We start from the raw sequence: 18,097 nt of genomic DNA, 5'->3' as shown, positions 1-18,097 counted from the left end.
GGGATGGACAGAGGGACACTGGGATGGACACTGGGATGGACACTGGGATGGGGATGGACACTGGGATGGACACTGGATGGACACTGGGATGGACACTGGGATGGACGTCAGGATGGACACTGGGATGGACACTGGGATGGGGATGGACACTGGGATGGACACTGGGATGGACACTGGGGTGGACACTGGGATGGACAGAGGGACACTGGGATGGACACTGGGATGGACACTGGGATGGACAGAGGGACACTGGGATGGACACTGGGATGGACACTGGGATGGGGATGGACACTGGGATGGACACTGGGATGGACGTCAGGATGGACACTGGGATGGACAGAGGGACACTGGGATGGACACTGGGATGGACACTGGGATGGGGATGGACACTGGAATGGACACTGGGATGGACACTGGGGTGGACACTGGGATGGACACTGGGATGGGGATGGACACTGGGATGGACACTGGGATGGACAGAGGGACACTGGGATGGACACTGGGATGGACGTCAGGATGGACGTCGGGAACAATTTTGGGATGGATGCTGGGGTCATTTCCAGCCCTCCCAACACAGCGACACACCCAGCTCCTCCCAAACTCCCCCCACTCCCATTCTGAGACCCCAAACCCCAACCCCAAATCCCAGATCCCAGCCCCACTCACCCCTCTTGTGCAGCCACCCCTCTTTGACCACCAAAACCTCACTCATGGTTGCCCGGAGCCCCCCCGGGGTCACCGATCCCGGAGCCCCCCCGGGGCCCTCCGGAGCAGGGAGCACCTGTGGGAACAGGGCCTGCCTCAGTTTCCCTCCCAAAATCCCCCTGCGGGATCCCTTGGGATCCATCCCGATCCCTCCGGATCCAGCTGGGACCTCGAGAGGATCGAAAATCCCAAAAATTGAGGGGGAACGGCCCCAGAATTGAGGGATTTGGGAAGGATTCGGGAAGTTTTGGGACGGAACTGCTCCTAGGGTGGATCTGTGGGATTTTTGGGATGGATCTGTGGGATTTTTGGGATGGATCTGTGGGATTTTGGGACGGATCTGTACGATTTTGGGACAGATCTGTGGGATTTTGGGACGGATCTGTGGGATTTTGGGACGGATCTGTGGGATTTTGGGACGGATTTGTGCGATTTTGGGATGGATCTGTGGGATTTTGGGATGGATCTGTGGGATTTTGGGAGAGGTTGAGGACAGGGGAGATCTGGGGCTCATTTCCCCCCTCATTAACGATCCAATTAAATCGGAATTTTGGGGATGAAGCCCCCGCTCTGTACCCGAGCGCCGGATCCGGATCCGTGGGAATCTCCCGGTGCCGGCTCCTCCTGGGACAGCAACGCCAGAAAAAAAATTTAAAAAAAAAAAAAGGGTGAAAAAGGCTCAGAATTGGGATTTTTGGGGAGAAAAAGTGAGATTTGAGCCGTGGGGGGAGTTGGGCAGGGTGGGATTGAAGGGGGGGACATTGGGATGGGGAAATGAGGGGGAAATGTTTGGGGGGGCATCTTTGGGGGGAGGGAAATGAGGGAAGGAACCTGGGGAGGAATTTCAGGAGGGATTTTGGGGGGACACTGGGGAACAAATATTGGGGGGAGGGAGAGGTTTCAACGCCGCTGCTGGGGAGGACATTTGGGGGGAATTTGGGATGGAATTTGGGATGGAATTTGGGGTGGGGGTCTCATCCTGAAGGGCTGGGGGTGAACTTGGGGGTATTGGGGAGGGGAACACGCAGAGAACGCCCCCAAAACGGACTCCCCCCCCCCCCCTCCCCCCCAAAATTCACGAGTGGTTCGCTCCCCACAGCCGCCCCCGCCGCGCGCGGGCGGGACCATGGCAAGGTCACGGGGGGGGGGAGGGAGTCCCCCCCTTCACCCCGCGCGTGGTGCGGCCCCCCCTCCCCCGACCCCCTCATGAACCGGACGAGCTCATTCTCCCCCGGGGGGGGAAGGATGCGGCGCCCCCCGGCGGCGGCGTGCGGGTGGTGCGGCCTCCGTTGCCCCTCTGAGGAGCCGGGCGAGCCCATTGCGAGGCGCGGGGGGAAGGGAGGGAGGAGGAACAAACACGGCGTCTCCTCTCACCTGTCATGGACGCCGCAGGCCCGGCCGGCTGCGGCCGCTCATCCCGGGAACTTCGGGGGGGGGTTTGTTTTGCTCCGTCCCGGAAAGAAAAGGAAAAGCGGCGGAAAAAGGAAACGGACACGGAAAAATGCGGGGGGGGGGGGGGGGTGGGGGAAATCGTGAGGGGGAGACCCCGCGCGCGCGCCTGCCCCGGGGGGCGTGACCACGACGTCATCACGATGCGCGGCCACGCAGCGAGGGGGCGTGGGCAAAGCGAAAGGGGCGTGGCTTCCGCTGCACTCCCGCCCACCAGAGGGCGCCAAGGCCCCGCCCCTTTAATTAACGCTCAATGACTCCGCATAAATTAGCGTTTATTAACAGCGCGAACACCGCTTTTCACTCTTTATTGCCGAAAAAAACCTCCCGCCAGAAGCCGGGAGAATCCACCCGAAGTGCAGTGAAACACCCGCTGAAATTTGGGGAGAAATGTCCCAAATTCGGGGGGGGGAAAGCCACAAAGTGAAGGGAAAAGCCCCAAATTCATCTTTTTCCTGATTTAAAAAAGCTCCTCCAGCTCGGCATTCCCCCGAACGCATTTTTTTTGGGGGGAGGGGGGGGGGGGAAAGCAGCTTTTTGGGGTTTGTGGCCACCACAAAAGAAAGAATTTGGGGGAATTGAGGAATTTTGGGGGGTTCTGGGAAGCCCTGTGGGGGCTGGAGCCAAAATCCACGCAATTTAAGGCAATTTTGGGATGTTTTTTTTTGAGCACCTGTCGTGGTTTTTGGGGAGGGCTTGGGGTTTTTTTTGGGGTGGGAAGTTGCTCCCAAAACTCCCCCCGAGGGATTATTTGTGAAGTAAAGGAGGGGGAAATCCCTGCGGAGTGTGGGGAAAAAACCAGGAAAACGGGAATAAAAACCCACCTCCGGATGGAATTTTCTCCAAATCCCAGGAGAAAGATTGGGAAAAGGGGAAAAATTGGGAGGGAAAAAAGGAAGGTTTGGTGCTGGTTTGGCTTCGCTGCTCCCACCAGGAATTCCCCTCGGGGTTTTCCCATGGGATTCCCTCGGGATCTCCCCTTTTTCCAGGGGATCCACCCTCAATTCCTGCAGGACCCCTCCCTTTTCCAGGGGATCAGACACTGGTTTTTGGGGGACCCCTCCCTTTCCCAGGGCACCCACCCTCAATTCCCAAGGGATTTCTTTCCATTCTCCAGGGTCAGTCCCAGCAGGATTCCCATTGCCAGGATCCTCTGGGGTCAATCCCAGCAGGATTCCCATTCCCAGGATTCCAGGGATCCCCTGATCTCCCTGAAGGATTTCTATAGGATCCCCACAGGATCCCCCAGCAGGATTCCCACTCCCAGGATCCCCCAGCAGGATCCCCCAGCAGGATTCCCCCAGGATCCCCCAGCAGGATTCCCACTCCCAGGATCCCCCAGCAGGATCCCCACTCCTGGGATCCTCCAGCAGGATTCCCACCGGATTCCCACTCCCAGGATCCCCCAGCAGGATTCCCATTCCCAGGATCCCCCAGCAGGATTCCCACAGGATCCCCCAGCAGGATTCCCACTCCCAGGATCCCCCAGCAGGATTCCCACTCCCAGGATTCCCACTCCCAGGATCCCCCAGCAGGATTCCCACTCCCCGGATCCCCCAGCAGGATCCCCCAGCAGGATTCCCACAGGATCCCCCAGCAGGATTCCCACTCCCCGGATCCCCCAGCAGGATCCCCCAGCAGGATCCCCACTCCCAGGATCCCCCAGCAGGATTCCCACTCCCCGGATCCCCCAGCAGGATTCCCACAGGATCCCCCAGCAGGATTCCCACTCCCCGGATCCCCCAGCAGGATCCCCCAGCAGGATTCCCACTCCCAGGATCCCCCAGCAGGATCCCCCAGCAGGATTCCCACTCCCAGGATTCCCACTCCCAGGATCCCCCAGCAGGATCCCCACTCCCGGCCTGCCCCGGGCTCAGTCCGTGCATTCCCGGGGGGATCCCGTGCCCGAGCTCAGTCCGGTTTCCGTCCCAGCCTGCGGAAGACGCTGCCGGAGCCGCGGGGCTCGCAGGAGGAGCTGCTGACCTTCCCGCAGCCCCAGGCCGGCCGGAACTCTCCGGACACCGAGCTGGACACGGCCCCGTCCTGCGCCTCGGCCGCGGCGGCGCTTCCGGAACATTCGCGGCGTTTCTTCAGCACGCCGGCGTAGGGCAGAGCCTCGGCGTCGCCGGGATCCGCCGGCTCGGAGCCCTCCAGGGCGTCCCCCAGGCGGCTGAACACCCCCGAGGGCTGCGGGGAGAGGAAGAGGAAGAGGAGCGTCGGGATCTGTCCCCAGTCCCGCTCTCTCCTCCTGGATCCCGCTCCTTTGGATCCTTCCCTCCCTGGATCCCAGATCTTTCCCTGTCCTCTCTCTGCATTCTGGATCTTTCTCTTCCGGGATCTTGTCCTCCCTGGATCCCGGACCCTTCCCTCCCCAGATTTTGTCCTCCCTGGATTCTGATCTCTCAGTTCTGGATCCTTTTCCTCCTGGATCCTCCTCCTCTGAATCCTGGATCCTTTTCCTCCTAGATCCTGTCCTCCCTGAATTCTGATCCCTAGATTCTGGATCCTGTCCTCTCTGGATCCCAGATCCTTCCCTCCCTGGATTCTGCTCCCTCCATTCTGGATCCTTTTCCCCTCTCTGCATCCCAGATCTGTCTCCTGCTCTCCCAGATTTTTGTCCCTTCAGATCCCACGCGGATCCTGCCGCCTCTGGGATCCAGCCCCCCCATCCTGGATCCCTGTGGATCCCTCTGGATCCCTCCCTCACCTTCCCCCCAGTGGCTGCAGCAGCCTTGGCCTCGGCTCCGAGCCGCTCGAACACCGACGTCCGGCCCAGCCCTGCGGATTGAGAGGGAAAATCGCTGGGATTTCGGGAAAACCACGAGGATTTGGGGGGAAACACAAGAATTCCGGGCAAAAATGGGTATTTCAGGGAAAAACGCTGTGATTATGGGATGTCCTCCCTGTAAACCTCTCCCTCAGGAGAGCCCCGAATTGAAATTCCCACCCTGGGAATTGGGAATGCCCCCAGCAATGGAACAATTCGGTGCCTGCAGGAGGGGAAATTTGGGATCCCCCTCCCCCTTTCCCAACAGGTGGAATCTGGGATCCTCCCCTTTCCCAACAGGTGGAATCTGGGATCCTCCCCCTTCCCAGGAGGTGGAATCTGGGATCCTCCCCTTTCCCAGCAGGTGGAATCTGGGATCCTCCCCCTTCCCAGGAGGTGGAATCTGGGATCCTCCCCTTTCCCAGCAGGTGGAATCTGGGATCCTCCCCTTTCCCAGCAGGTGAAATCTGGGATCCTCCCCTTTCCCAGGAGGTGGAATCTGGGATCCTCCCCTTTCCCAGGAGGTGGAATCTGGGATCCTCCCCTTTCCCAGCAGGTGGAATCTGGGATCCTCCCCTTTCCCAGCAGGTGAAATCTGGGATCCCTGCCCCTCTGCCGGGTACCTCTGGCCGCCTGCAGCTGCAGGATTTTCCGGGAGCGGGCCGTGGTTCCCTTGGGCAGGCTGATCACGTACTTCCCTTCCATCTCCGCCGTCACCCGGCGCCGCTTGGGCGGCACCGACGGCGGCTCCGGCCCGGCCCCGGCTGGAGATGGGAATAAAAAAGGGAAAGGGAGCAGGAATTGGGGGGTCTGGGTGTGAGGAGGGATTGGAGCAGCTCCTGCGTCTCCCCGATCCTTCTGGGATTGATCCCGGTGGTTTCTGATCCCTCTGGATCAATCCCAATTCCCTCTGATCCCTCTGGATCAATCCCAGCTCCCTCTGATCCCCTTGGAACGATCCCAGTTCCCTCTGATCCCTCTGGATCAATCCCAATTCCCTCTGATCCCCTTGGAATGATCCCAGTTCCCTCTGATCCCTCTGGATCGATCCCAATTCCCTCTGATCCCCTTGGAACGATCCCAGTTCCCTCTGATCCCTCTGGATCAATCCCAGTTCCCTCTGATCCCTCTGGATCAATCCCAATTCCCTCTGATCCCCTTGGAACGATCCCAGTTCCCTCTGATCCCTCTGGATCAATCCCAGCTCCATCTGATTCCTCTGGAGCCATCCCAGTCCCCTCTGGATCGATCCCAGCTCCCTCTGATCCCCATTTTAGATGTGAAAATCCCCATTCTGGGTATGAAAATCCCAATTTTGGGTGTGAAAACCCCATTCTGGGATCCCATCCCAATAACCCAATAACCCAATGTCCCAACATCTCATCATCCCAATTTCCCATCCCATCCCAATGTCCCATCCCAATATCTCAATGTCTCAATACCCCAATATCGCAGTATGCCCACACCCCAATAATCCCAATAAACACCCCAATGTCCCAATGAACATCCCAATGTCCCAATGAACATCCCAATGCCCCAATGAACACCCCAATAATCCCAATAAACACCCCAATGTCCCAATAAACACCCCAATGTCCCAATAAACACCCCAATATCCCCATAAAGACCCCAATGTCCCAATAAACACCCCAATATCCCAATGAACATCCCAATGTCCCAATGAACATCCCAATGTCCCAATAAAGACCCCAATGTCTCAATAAACACCCCAATATCCCCAATAAACACCCCAATATCCCCAATAAACACCCCAATAATCCCAATAAACACCCCAATAATCCCAATAAACACCCCAATGTCCCAATAAACACCCCAATGTCCCCAATAAACACCCCAATGTCCCAATGAACACCCCAATATCCCAATAAACACCCCAATAATCCCAATAAACACCCCAATATCCCCAATGAACACCCCAATAATCCCAATAAACACCCCAATATCCCAATAAACACCCCAATAATCCCAATAAACACCCCAATATCCCCAATAAACACCCCAATATCCCAATAAACACCCCAATAATCCCAATAAACACCCCAATAATCCCAATGAACACCCCAATATCCCAATAAACACCCCAATATCCCAATAAACACCCCAATGTCCCAATAAACACCCCAATGTCCCAATGAACACCCCAATATCCCCAATAAACACCCCAATAATCCCAATGAACACCCCAATATCCCCAATAAACACCCCAATAATCCCAATAAACACCCCAATATCCCAATAAACACCCCAATATCCCCAATAAACACCCCAATAATCCCAATGAACACCCCAATATCCCCAATAAACACCCCAATACCCCAATAAACACCCCAATAATCCCAATAAACACCCCAATATCCCCAATAAACACCCCAATGTCCCAATGAACACCCCAATGTCCCCATAAAGACCCCAATAAATATCCCAACGTCCCAGCCCCACCGGCCTTGGCGGCGCCATTGGGGACGGTGATGGAGATGCCGGCGCCGGGCGGGCTCCGGGGGTTCCGAGGGGCAGGGTCCCGGCTCAGGCTGTTTGTGATCATCCTGCCTGCAGCCCCGCAGGGCCTGTCCCGGTGATCCCGGAGATCCCGGTGATCCCGGAGATCCCGGAGATCCCGCTGGGAACCCCCCGGGCCCCGCTCGCCCGGAGCCTCCGGCTGCAGCGACTCCGAGGCCGCCCGGCACATTTCCTGGGAGGAAAATTGGGAGGTTTGGGTTTTTGGTTTTTTTTTTTTCCCCCCAGAGGGATTCGGAGCTCCTGGATGCCAGGGGATCCCAGGGGATCCCGTACCTGCCTGTGGACCACCTTGGCGTGGCGCAGGATGGCGATGACGTCGCCGACCACGGTGATGCCCAGCTCCTTCATCAGCTCCTTGGTCAGGTCCAGCAGCATGTTCTTGTGGATCCTGGAAGGAGATCCGGCCTGGGATCCACCTGGATCCACCCCAAAGACTCACCTGGATCCGCCCCAGAGATCCACCTGGATCCACTCCAAAGACTCAGCCGGATCCCACCTAGAGATCCACCAGGATTCCCCCAGGATCCCACCCAGAGATCCACCTGGATTCCTCAGAATCCACCTGGATCCATTGCAGAGACCCACCTGGATCCACCCCAGAGATTCACCTGGATCCACCCCCAGGATCCACCTGGATCCACCCCCAGGATCCACCTGGATTCCACCCCAGAGATTCACACGAACTCCCCCTGGGATCCACCTGGATCCCACCCAGAAATCCCACTGGATCCCACCCTGGGGTCCACCTGGAACCATTCCAGAGATCCACCTGGGCGTCTCCCAGAAATCCACCTGGATTCCCCCGGGATCCACCTGGATCCACCCCAGACACCCCCCTGAAAAGAAACATTCCCGAGGGGCTTTTCCCCCATTCCTGGAGGTCTCCAGGAGTTTCTCTCCCATTCCTGGGGATCTTTTTCCCCCATTCCCAAAGGTCTTCCCCTCCATTCCCAAGAGTTTCCCCCCCCCCCATTCCTGGATTTCTCTCTCCCCATTCCCAGAAATCTCCAGGAATTTTTCCCCTCATTCCCAGGGGTCTCCAGGAGCTTTTCCCACATTCCTGGGGGTCTTTCCCCCCATTCTCAGTTCCCCCCCCCCCATTCCCAGGAATCTCCAGGAGCTTTTTCCCCCATTCCCAGGTTTTTTTCCCCCCATTCCCAGGGGTCTCCAGGGGTCTCTCCCCCCTTTCCCACCTGTTATCCACAAAAGCCACGGCGTAGCCCAGGGCAGGGCCCGGAGGGATCCCGGCGTCCTCAAAGAACCTCAGCCACTCAGATGTGGCTGAGAACGGGGGAAAACGGGCAAAAAATTGGATTTTTGGGGCAAAGAAATGGGATTGGGGGAGGAAAATGGGATTGGGGGGAAAGGGGAGGAGGATTGGGGAGGGGAAAATGGGATTTGGTGCAAAAAAAAAAAAAAAAAAAGAAAGAAAAACGGAGTTTTGGGGTGGGGGAAAAGAGATTTTAGGGGAAAAGATGGGATTTGGCAGGGAAGTGGGATTTGGGGATTAAAAAAATGGGATTTGGGGGTGGAAAAAAAATGGGATTTGGCTGTGAAAAATTGGGTTTTGGGTCCAAAAATGGGATTTAGGGGTGAAAAAAAAATTGCATTTTGGGTGGGGAAAAAAAAAAAAAAAAAAAAAGGGATTTGAAGCAGGGAAAAAAAGGGGTTTGGGGTGGAAAAACGGGATTGGGGGAGGGAGAGGAAAAATGGGATTGGGGTGGGGGAGGGGAACGGGATCAGGAGGGGGAGGGGCAGCCCAGGGTCATTCCAGGCGTTCCCAGCTGTTGCTGTGGATTAACTGGAACGGGAATGGGAGGGGATGGAAAGGGGAGGGAGGGTTTTTGGGGGGGTTCTGGGGTTTTATTTTTGAGGGAATGAAAACTTTGGGAGAAGATTTTGGGGTTTTTAGGGAATTTCGGGGTTCAAACCTTTCACCCAGAGCGTTTTTTGGTTTTTTTTTTTTTTTTTTTTGAGGGATTTCCAAGGCTTTTTAACGAAATTTCGGGGGTTTTTATGGAAGTTTGGGGATCCAGCCCTTACCCAGAGGGGCTTGGAGAAATTTTGGGGTGTTCTGGGGGAGGGATCAGAGAATTTGGGGCATCCAGCCCTTACTCAGAGGGGCTTTGAGGAATTTTCAGGGGGGTTTCTGGCAATTTTGGGTGTCCAGCCTTCACCCAGCGCAGCTTTGACAAATTCTGGGGGTTTTTGAGACCCTTTACTGGCTTTTTTGATAAATTTTTTGGGGGGCCCAGAAAAACTCTGAGGGTTTTAGGAGAAATTTACAGGGGTTTTGGATAGAATCTTGGGGTGCTTTGAAGGGATCTTGGGGTGTTTTGGGGGAATTCCTGGGTGTTTTACAGGGAATTTCAGGGTTTTTTACAGGAATTTAGGGCTCCATCCCTCACCCATGACGCCGGGGCCGAGCTGGATTTGGCAGAGCCAGATCAGGCAGGAGCGGCCTGGGGGGGTCAGGGGGGGCTTTGAGGGGCTGCCCCACATCCCCCCTATCCCACAGACCCCCCTCAAATCCCCCAAACCCCACAGACCCCCCCCCAGATTTCCCCAAACCCCATAGACCCCCCCCAGATCTCCCCAAACCCCAGACCCCCCCAAACCCCACAGACCCCCCTCAAACCCCCCAAACCCCCCCAGATTTCCCCAAACCCCACAGACCCCTCCTCATTTTTCCTTTCCCTTCAAACCCCCGTCACTTTTCCCTCCTCACCCCACAGACCCCCCTGACCCCACAGATCTCCCCAAACCCCTCAGACCCCTCTTCCACCTTCTTTTCCCCTCACAACTCCCCCATTTCTCTCCTCACCCCACACCCCTCAGACCCCCCCAGATGTCCCCAACCCCCACAGAGCTCCCCAGACCGCTCCTCCATCTTCTTTTCCCCTCACGACTCCCCTCTTTCCCTCCTCACCCCACAGCGCCACCCTCACCCCACAGACCCTCACCCCACAAACCCTCACCCCACAGACCCTCGCCCCACAGACCCTCACCCCACAAACCCTCACCCCACAGACCCCCACCCTCACCCCACAGACCCTCGCCCCACAGACCCTCCCCTCGCCCCACAGACCCTCCCCTCGGCCCTTTCCCCCTCACCTCCCCTCACCCCACAGACCCTCGCCCCACAGACCCTCCCCTCGCCCCTTTCCCCCTCACCTCCCCTCACCCCACAGACCCCCACCCTCACCCTCACCCTCACCCCACAGACCCTCGCCCCACAGACCCTCCCCTCGCCCCTTTCCCCCTCACCTCCCCTCGCCCCACAGACCCTCCCCTCGCCCCTTTCCCCCTCACCTCCCCTCGCCCCATCCCCGCGGCCTTTGCGGCCCCCACCGGAAGTGTCGGAAGTGACGTCACTCCCCCGCGCAGGCGCGCACCGGAAGGGCGGGGCCGGGGGCGGGGCGGGCAGCGCGAGCGCCGCGGAGAGACGGAGGGCGCCCCCCAGCGGACGGGACGGTACCGAGGGAGGGGGGACGGGGGAGGCAGCGACCCCAAAACCGCCCCAAAACCGGCCTAAAGCTCCTCTAAACCCGGCCCCCTAAACAGGCCCTGGTTTGGCCCCAAATGGGCCCTGAATGTGTCCCCAAACCGGCTCTAAATACATCCCCAAATGTGTCACTGAATGGGTTCTAAATGTGTCCCGAAATGGGCCCCAAATGTATCCCCAAATCGACCCTAAATGTGTCCCCAAATGTGTCCCCAGATCGAGCCTAAATGTGTCCCCAGAACAGTCCAAAACGCGCCTCTGAACCGGCCCTAAATTTGTCTCCTAAGCACCCCAAAACCAGACCCCACTCCGACCCTAAATGCGTCCCCAAACTGACCTTAAATTTGTCCCCTAACAGCTCAAAAAGGGCCCTGAATGTGTCCCAAAACCAGCCCCAAATGTGTCCCCAAACTGCCCCTAAATGTGCCCCCAAATGTGTAACTGTCCCTAAACCCGTCCCTAAACCTGTTCTGGCTCTGCCCCCAAATTCGGGGAGCCCCTCCCTCCCCCGAGGGGGCCCAGCCCCAATTTTGGGTTTTTCCAGTCCCTTCCCCAGCACTCCGAGGCTCCGGATCCTGGGAATTGTCTGAGGTCTCCTGTGACCCCCCCCCCCCCCCCTGGGATTTTTGGGGTCCTTTCCTTCCCCCGCACCCCAAAAGCCCAAAACCCCACACCTGGGGTCTCCCTTGTGTGGACGCGTCGGGATAAATCCGGATTTTCCTGTTCCAGCCTCGTGCCAGGATGGGGCTGGACGGAGCCTACAAGCAGGTATGGGCTGGGGACACCCCAAAATCCAAATCTGGGAGTCCTGGGGCACCCCAAAATCAAAACTGTGGGGTTCTTGTGTCACCCTCTGCCCCAAAACCCAAACTTGGGGCTCTCAGAACACCCCAGACCTTTTAATTTGGGATCACAGAGCTGCCAGCTCCTCAAATTTTGGGGTGCTCACCCCTCCCTGCCTCAAACCAGACCCCCCCCAACTCCAGCTGGGAATTTTGGGGTGGAGGTTGGGCGGGGCAGGGGGTTCCTTGGGAACCTGGGGTTTTTTGGGGTGGGTTTCAACCCATCCCCCCCCACCAAATTTGGGGTCCCCCCTCATTTCCCCCCTGCCCCCAGCTCGACCCTCTGGAGCACCGTGAGGCGCCGGCCCCCAAGGTACCTCCGCCCCCCCATCCCTTCCCAAATTTCCCCCGGCATCCTGGAAGGGATTAATTAACAAATTAACCCTTAATTAACAAAACTCCCCAATTTTGGGAACCCGCAGCGCCCCCACGGTGCCGCGCTCTTCGCCATCCTCTCCATCCTCTTCCTCCTCACCTTCCTCGTCCTCTTGCACCTGCGGCTCCGCGGCGACGCCGGCAGCGCCTGCGACGACTCCTGCAGGTAAAGCCAAATTTTGGGCTGCGGCGACAGCCCCAAAACCACCTTGGAGTTGGGGGGAACCCCAAAAAATCCCAAACTCTCGATAGGATCGTGCTGGTGGAGAGCATTCCAGAGGGAATGACCTTGGCAACGTCCAACCCGTCGACGTTCGAGGCGTGGCTGGAGCTGCTGACCGCGGCCACCCGCAGCGTGGACATCGCCTCCTTCTACTGGACACTGACCAACGAGGACACCCGGACGCACGAGCCGAGCGCGGCGCAGGTACGGCGCCCATCCCAACATTCGTTCCCGGATTTTTGTTTGTTTTTTTTTTTTTCCCCCCCCCCGTTTTCCTGGTTTTTTATTGTTTTTTTTTTTTTGTTTTTAACCGTTTTTGGTGCGGTTTGGGCGCTCAGGGCGAGCGGATCCTGGCGGAGCTGCTGCGGCTGCCCCGGCGCGGCGTGGCCGTGCGCGTGGCGGTCAGCGCGCCCTCGGCCAAGGCGCCGCTGGACGATTTGGAGGCTCTGGAGCGTAGCGGTGAGTGGAGAACCCCTCCCCAAAATCTGAGGGGGTCTTGGGGGGGAGTTCCGGTGGGAGACGCCGGATGCTGGCGCCGCAGGTGCGGCCGTGCGCGCCGTGGATTTGCCGCGTCTCACCGGCGGCGTCCTGCACACCAAGTTTTGGTTGGTGGATGGTGTTCATCTCTACGTGGGGAGCGCCAACATGGACTGGAGGTCCTTGACGCAGGTGAGTTGTGCCGAGGGGCGGGGCCGAGCCTGACAGGTGTGGAACACGGTGGGGATGGCCCCAAACCCAATGGATGGTGCCAAACCCAATGAGGTTGAACCCAAACCTGACGTGGATGGTGCTGAACCCAATGGATGGTGCCAAACCCAATGAGGTTGAACCCAAACCTGACGTGGATGGTGCTGAACCCAATGGATGGTGCCAAACCCAATGGAATTGGTGCCAAACCCAATGGAATTGGTGCCAAACCCAATGGGATTGGTGCCAAACCCAACATCAGTGGTGCCAAACCCACCTGTTGGCACAACCCAGTGGGACGTGCACCAACCCAGTGCCGGCACAGGCGCTCTCCCAAACCTCGGCCATTGGGGGAGGCACAACGAGTGGGGGCCATCCCACGAGTTGCCGGCACCGCTCGCGGCAGGTGAAGGAGCTCGGCGTCGCCATCTACAACTGCAGCTGCTTGGCCAAGGATTTGGCCAAAATCTTCGAGGCCTACTGGGCTCTGGGCGTTCCCGACGCGTCCATCCCGGCGCCGTGGCCGGATAATTACTCCACCGCCATCAACTTGGAGACACCGATGGAGCTGGAGCTCAACGACACCGCGGCCGCCGTCTACTTTTCGGTACGTGCCGCGCCCGGTGCCGGAGCGGTCGCCGTGGGGGGCTCAACCTCACCCTGACGTTCCCGGCAGAGCTCCCCGCCGCCGCTCTGCGCCGCCGGCCGCACTCGGGACCTGGACGCCCTCCTGGCGGTCATCGACGGCGCCGAGGTTTTCGTGGACGTGGCGGTGATGAGTTACCTGGCCAGCACCGAGTTCTCGCGGCCGGAGCGGTTCTGGCCGGCCATCGATGACCGGCTGCGCCGCGCCGTGGTGGAGCGCGGTGTGAGGGTGCGGGTGATGGCGGGCTGTTGGAGGCACAGCCGCGCCGCCATGTTCCCCTTCCTCAGGTCGCTGGCCGCTGTCGGTGACAACCGGACGCGCTACGATGTGGAGGTGGTGGGTACCGGGCACCTCAGGGGGGTGACAATTCCTCAGAGGGTGGCAATTTCTCAGAGGGTGACAATTCCTCAGGGGTGGGAGGTGATGGTCCCCTCTGGAAGGTGGCAGTCCCTCAGAGGTGGGGTGACAATCTCTCAGGGGGTGACAATCCTTCAGGGGGTGACAATTCCTCAGGGGTGGGATGTGACAACCCCCTCTGCAGGGTGACAATCCTTCAGGAGGGTGACAGTCCCTCAGGGGGTGACAATTCCCCAGGGATGGGAGGGGACAGTCCCTCAGGAGGTGGGGGTGACAATCCCTCAGGAGGGTGACAATCCCTCAGGGGGTGACAGGCCCTCACAGGGTGTGTGACAGTCCCCTTGGGGTGTGGCAGTCCTTTCAGGCTGTGACAATCCCCCCCCTCCCTCCTGCAGCGCCTGTTCCTGGTGCCATCCAGCACCGCCCAGAGCCGCATCCCCTTCGCCCGCGTCAACCACAACAAATTCATGGTGACGGACAAGGCGGCGTACGTGGGTGAGCGAGGTTCTGGGGTGTATCCCCCCCAAAAAAAAAACCTCCCCAAAAATCCCCCTGCAAGAACCGGGCTTCTGGGGTGTATCCCCCCCCCCCCCAAAAAAAAACCTCCCCAAAATCCCCCTGCAAGAACCGGGCTTCTGGGGTGTATCCCCCCCCCAAAATAAAACCTCCCCAAAATCCCCCTGCAAGAACCGGGCTTCTGGGGTGTATCCACCCCCCCAAAAAAAACCTCCCCAAAATCCCCCTGCAAGAACCGGGCTTCTGGGGTGTATCCCCCCCCCAAAAAAAAACCTCCCCAAAAATCCCCCTGCAAGAACCGGGCTTCTGGGGTGTATCCCCCACCCCCAAAAAAAAACCTCCCCAAAATCCCCCTGCAAGAACCGGGCTTCTGGGGTGTATCCCCCCCCCAAAAAAAAAAACCTCCCCAAAATCCCCCTGCAGGAACCTCCAACTGGTCCGGGGACTACTTCGAGCGCACGGCGGGCTCGGCGCTCGTGGTGGCCCAGCCCGGGGCCGGCTCGGGGACGTTCCGGGAGCGGCTCCAGGCCGTGTTCGAGCGGGACTGGAGCTCCCGGTTCAGCGTGGACATCGCGGACACCGAGAGCTGGGGCAGCCGCTGCGGGCCCCGGTAGCACCGCGGGGATCCCACGGGCCGGGGGGGGACGACCGTGTTTTGTTTTTCTGGTTTTTTGGTTTTTTTTTTTTTTTTTTTTTTTTTTTTTTTGTGTTTTTTTTCTTTTTGGGAAAATAAACCGAGAGAAATTGGGTTTTGTGGATGTTGCGGTGTTGTGGTTGAGGGGGTTTGTGATTATTGGATTTCCCAAACCCCTCCCTGGACTCCCAAACTCCTCCCTGATCCCCCAACCCCATTCCTGGATCTCCACAGCTCCTTTCTGGATCCACCCAAACCCCTCCCCGAACCCCCCAAACTCGTCCCTGGACCCCCCCCCCCCCCCAGCCCCATCACACTCCAGGTTTTTTTGGGATTAATTTTTATTCTGGCCAAGACAAAGCGTGAGGGGCCGGGGTGGGGGCAACACCCTCGCGCCCCCCTTCCCTGGTTAATAGAAACACCCCAAAAATAGGCGAAAAAGTCTCAATGCCACCCCGGAAAAAAATCTGGATTAGGAATTTTGGGGGGCAGGGAGTTAAAGAAGGTCTGGGGGAGCTCAGTCACCGGTTTGGGGGGAGAAGGTCCCCAAACCCCCCCACACACACACACGTTGGGAAGGGGGTCATGGCTCGCCACAGATTTGGGGGCTCAGCACCAGCTGCGGCAGCTGGAATTTGGGGGTCCCCTCGCCCCGCAGCCCCCCCGGATCGCAGCGGGAGGAGATCCCCCCCATGCCAGGGATTTGGGGGTCCCCGGGGCAGAGCTCGACATCGGGGAACCGCATCCTCCCCACTTTGGGGGGCTCCGGCGAGGCTCCCCCGGGGCTGAAGCCCACCCTGGGCACCCACCGGCGGCGCCGGGGGTTTCCATCCCGGGGGGCTCCTCCTTCCTCAGCCGTGGGTTTGGAGCCTCCCCTCCTCATCCTCCCAGAGGAACCAGCCCCGAATTTGGGGAATTTCACCCCAAAACGACGCCCGGGGGGCTCCGAGGCACCGTCCAAGCCCGGCCGCACCAACTCCAGCACCGGAACCTTCAGTACCGGCGGCTCCGGAGCCTCGGGGCGCTCCGCTCCCGGTCCCGCTCCCGCTCCCGGTCCCGGTCCCGGTCCCGGCAGGGCGAACCCCACGGCGGGGATGGGGATCCGGGGTGGCCACGGCGGTGCCGAAGCCCCCCGAGCTTTGGGCCTGGCCCGGAGGGTCCCGGGGGGTTCCGGAGCCGTCCAGCCCAGGATTAAACTTTCGGCGCTGCCGCCGCGTTTCGGGGGAGCTTTGGGGATCCCCCCGGGACGGAGATCGGGGCTGGACCCCCCGAATTTCGGCAGCGCCGCCGCTCCGATGCCGAACCGCGGGGAGCGGAGCCGGGGGGATCCCGGAGAGCCCCCGGAGCCACCGATCCCGAACCGGGGACCACCCTCGATGTCACCGAAAGGCGCCAGCGACAATTTGGGGACCTTCAGCTTGGCCCCCGCGTCCGCCACCGCCCCCAGATCCAGCTCCACGCTGGGAATGGCGAGGCCGGGGGGCGAGGCCGGCGGGGTCCCGCTGCCCTCCCGGAGCTTGGCCAGCGCCCACCCGAGGCGGGGGAGACGGAATTTGGGGGGTTTGGGGGCGATTTCCACAGCCGGAGCCTCCAGCTCGCGGCTGAGCTTCCGTAGCCCCTCGGCAAACCTGGACCCCACGTCCGGGCTAGTAGCGGGGGGCTCCGGGCTAGCAATGCCCAGCTCCGGGACCAGCTCCACGGCGGCTCTGGGCACGTCGATGGGGACGGAGGGGACGCGGAGGGTGGGGAATCCTCCCCGAGCAGCGGCAGCCCCCTCCTCATCTCCTCCGGTACCGGGGGTCGCGGTGGGACCCCCCTTTCCCGGGCGGATTTGGGGTGGGCTGAGCCGCAGGGACCCCTTGGGAGCCGCCACCTCCATGGCCGGGATGCGGGCCGGGGGCTCGCCGGGGGCTCGGGGCAGTTCTGGGGGTTCGGGGGGCTCCGGTAGCGGCGTCCGGGCTGCGGCCGCTTCCCTCACGGTGAGGCGGGGCCGCGGTGGCCGAGGGGGCTCGGGGGGAACCGGGACGGGCGAGGAGGGGGCGCCGCGGGGCTTGGGAATCTTCGGGAGCTTGGGCAGGGCGAGTTCCACGGACACCGGGGCTACCACGGCGGAGGGAGCCACGGGAGGTGCGGGCGGCTTCTTGGTGGCCGTGGGCATAGGAATGGTCTGGGGGGGAAGAGGAGATGTGGCAGGGGCAGGATGAGGGGAGCCCCGACACCCCACAGGGACCCCGAACACCCCCAAAACCCCATCCCGCACCCGCAGGGACCCCCAAAACCCCATCCCGCACCCACAGGGACCCCAAAAACCCCATCCCGCACCCACAGGGACCACCCCCCCTACATAGGGACCCCCCCCCCCCACCCATGGGGTCCCCGTGTCGTGTCCCCCCCCAGCCGGTCTCACCAGCCTGGCCACGCCGTCCCGCTGTCCCTCGGGGGTCCCGGGGGTCCCGGTGGTCTCGGGGCTCGGTCGCCGCAGGTAAAGGGACACGCGACACCCGCCCGCCCCCTCCAGCAGTCGCCCCACGGCCTCGGGGGTGGCCCCGTCGAAGGAGACCCTGGCCCCCAGGACACGGTCACCTGTTGGGGACACCCCGAGGGGCACCGTGTCACCCCCGGTGTCACCCCGAGTGTCACACCCCAAGTATCCCCTAATGTCACCCCCAGTGCCACCCCTCCAGTTTCAGCGCCTCTCCCGAGTGTCGCCCCACCCGTGTCACCCCAGTGTCACCCCGGGTGTCACCCCAGTGTGTCCCCCCATCCCAGTCTCTCCAGTGTCACCCCAGTGTCACCCCGGGTGTCACCCCGGTGTGTCCCCCCATCCCAGTCTCTCCAGTGTCACCCCAGTGT

At 60.2% G+C, this 18,097-nt stretch overlaps 2 protein-coding genes and 1 long non-coding RNA gene across 4 annotated transcripts; 1 reads left to right on the top strand and 2 right to left on the bottom strand.

Annotated features, from left to right (window-relative positions):
* Window positions 1-634: 634 nt before the first annotated feature.
* Window positions 635-2,156, bottom strand: LOC134056011 (uncharacterized). The gene is made up of 3 exons (XR_009934119.1): window positions 2,080-2,156; window positions 1,282-1,329; window positions 635-781 (listed from the first exon to the last, which is right to left on the bottom strand). It is a non-coding gene; the product is annotated as an uncharacterized LOC134056011 (long non-coding RNA).
* A 1,804-nt stretch (window positions 2,157-3,960) lies between these two features.
* Window positions 3,961-10,802, bottom strand: C37H19orf47 (chromosome 37 C19orf47 homolog). Of its 2 annotated transcripts, none has more exons than XM_062512480.1 (8): window positions 10,772-10,802; window positions 9,868-9,921; window positions 8,653-8,740; window positions 7,733-7,847; window positions 7,382-7,631; window positions 5,545-5,685; window positions 4,862-4,932; window positions 3,961-4,341 (listed from the first exon to the last, which is right to left on the bottom strand). In XM_062512480.1, the coding sequence occupies exons 2-8, from the start codon at window positions 9,869-9,871 to the stop codon at window positions 4,066-4,068; spliced, it is 945 nt and encodes a 314-aa protein (XP_062368464.1). In that variant the 5' UTR covers window positions 9,872-9,921; window positions 10,772-10,802; the 3' UTR covers window positions 3,961-4,065. The 2 variants fall into 2 exon arrangements, with proteins under 2 accessions (XP_062368464.1, XP_062368465.1); XM_062512481.1 differs by having other exon boundaries at window positions 5,545-5,654; window positions 7,372-7,631; window positions 10,772-10,787.
* An 847-nt stretch (window positions 10,803-11,649) lies between these two features.
* On the top strand, window positions 11,650-15,498 carry PLD3 (phospholipase D family member 3). Its single transcript, XM_062512479.1, has 10 exons — window positions 11,650-11,732; window positions 12,081-12,119; window positions 12,229-12,347; window positions 12,434-12,608; window positions 12,743-12,863; window positions 12,946-13,073; window positions 13,498-13,698; window positions 13,768-14,073; window positions 14,490-14,589; window positions 15,034-15,498. The coding sequence occupies exons 1-10, from the start codon at window positions 11,706-11,708 to the stop codon at window positions 15,222-15,224; spliced, it is 1,407 nt and encodes a 468-aa protein (XP_062368463.1). The 5' UTR covers window positions 11,650-11,705; the 3' UTR covers window positions 15,225-15,498.
* Window positions 15,499-18,097: the final 2,599 nt, after the last annotated feature.

This window comes from Cinclus cinclus, chromosome 37 (genome assembly GCF_963662255.1).
Source record: "Cinclus cinclus chromosome 37, bCinCin1.1, whole genome shotgun sequence".
In the NCBI taxonomy this organism is placed as follows: domain Eukaryota; kingdom Metazoa; phylum Chordata; class Aves; order Passeriformes; family Cinclidae; genus Cinclus; species Cinclus cinclus.
This window is presented reverse-complemented; position numbering and strand designations above follow the sequence as displayed.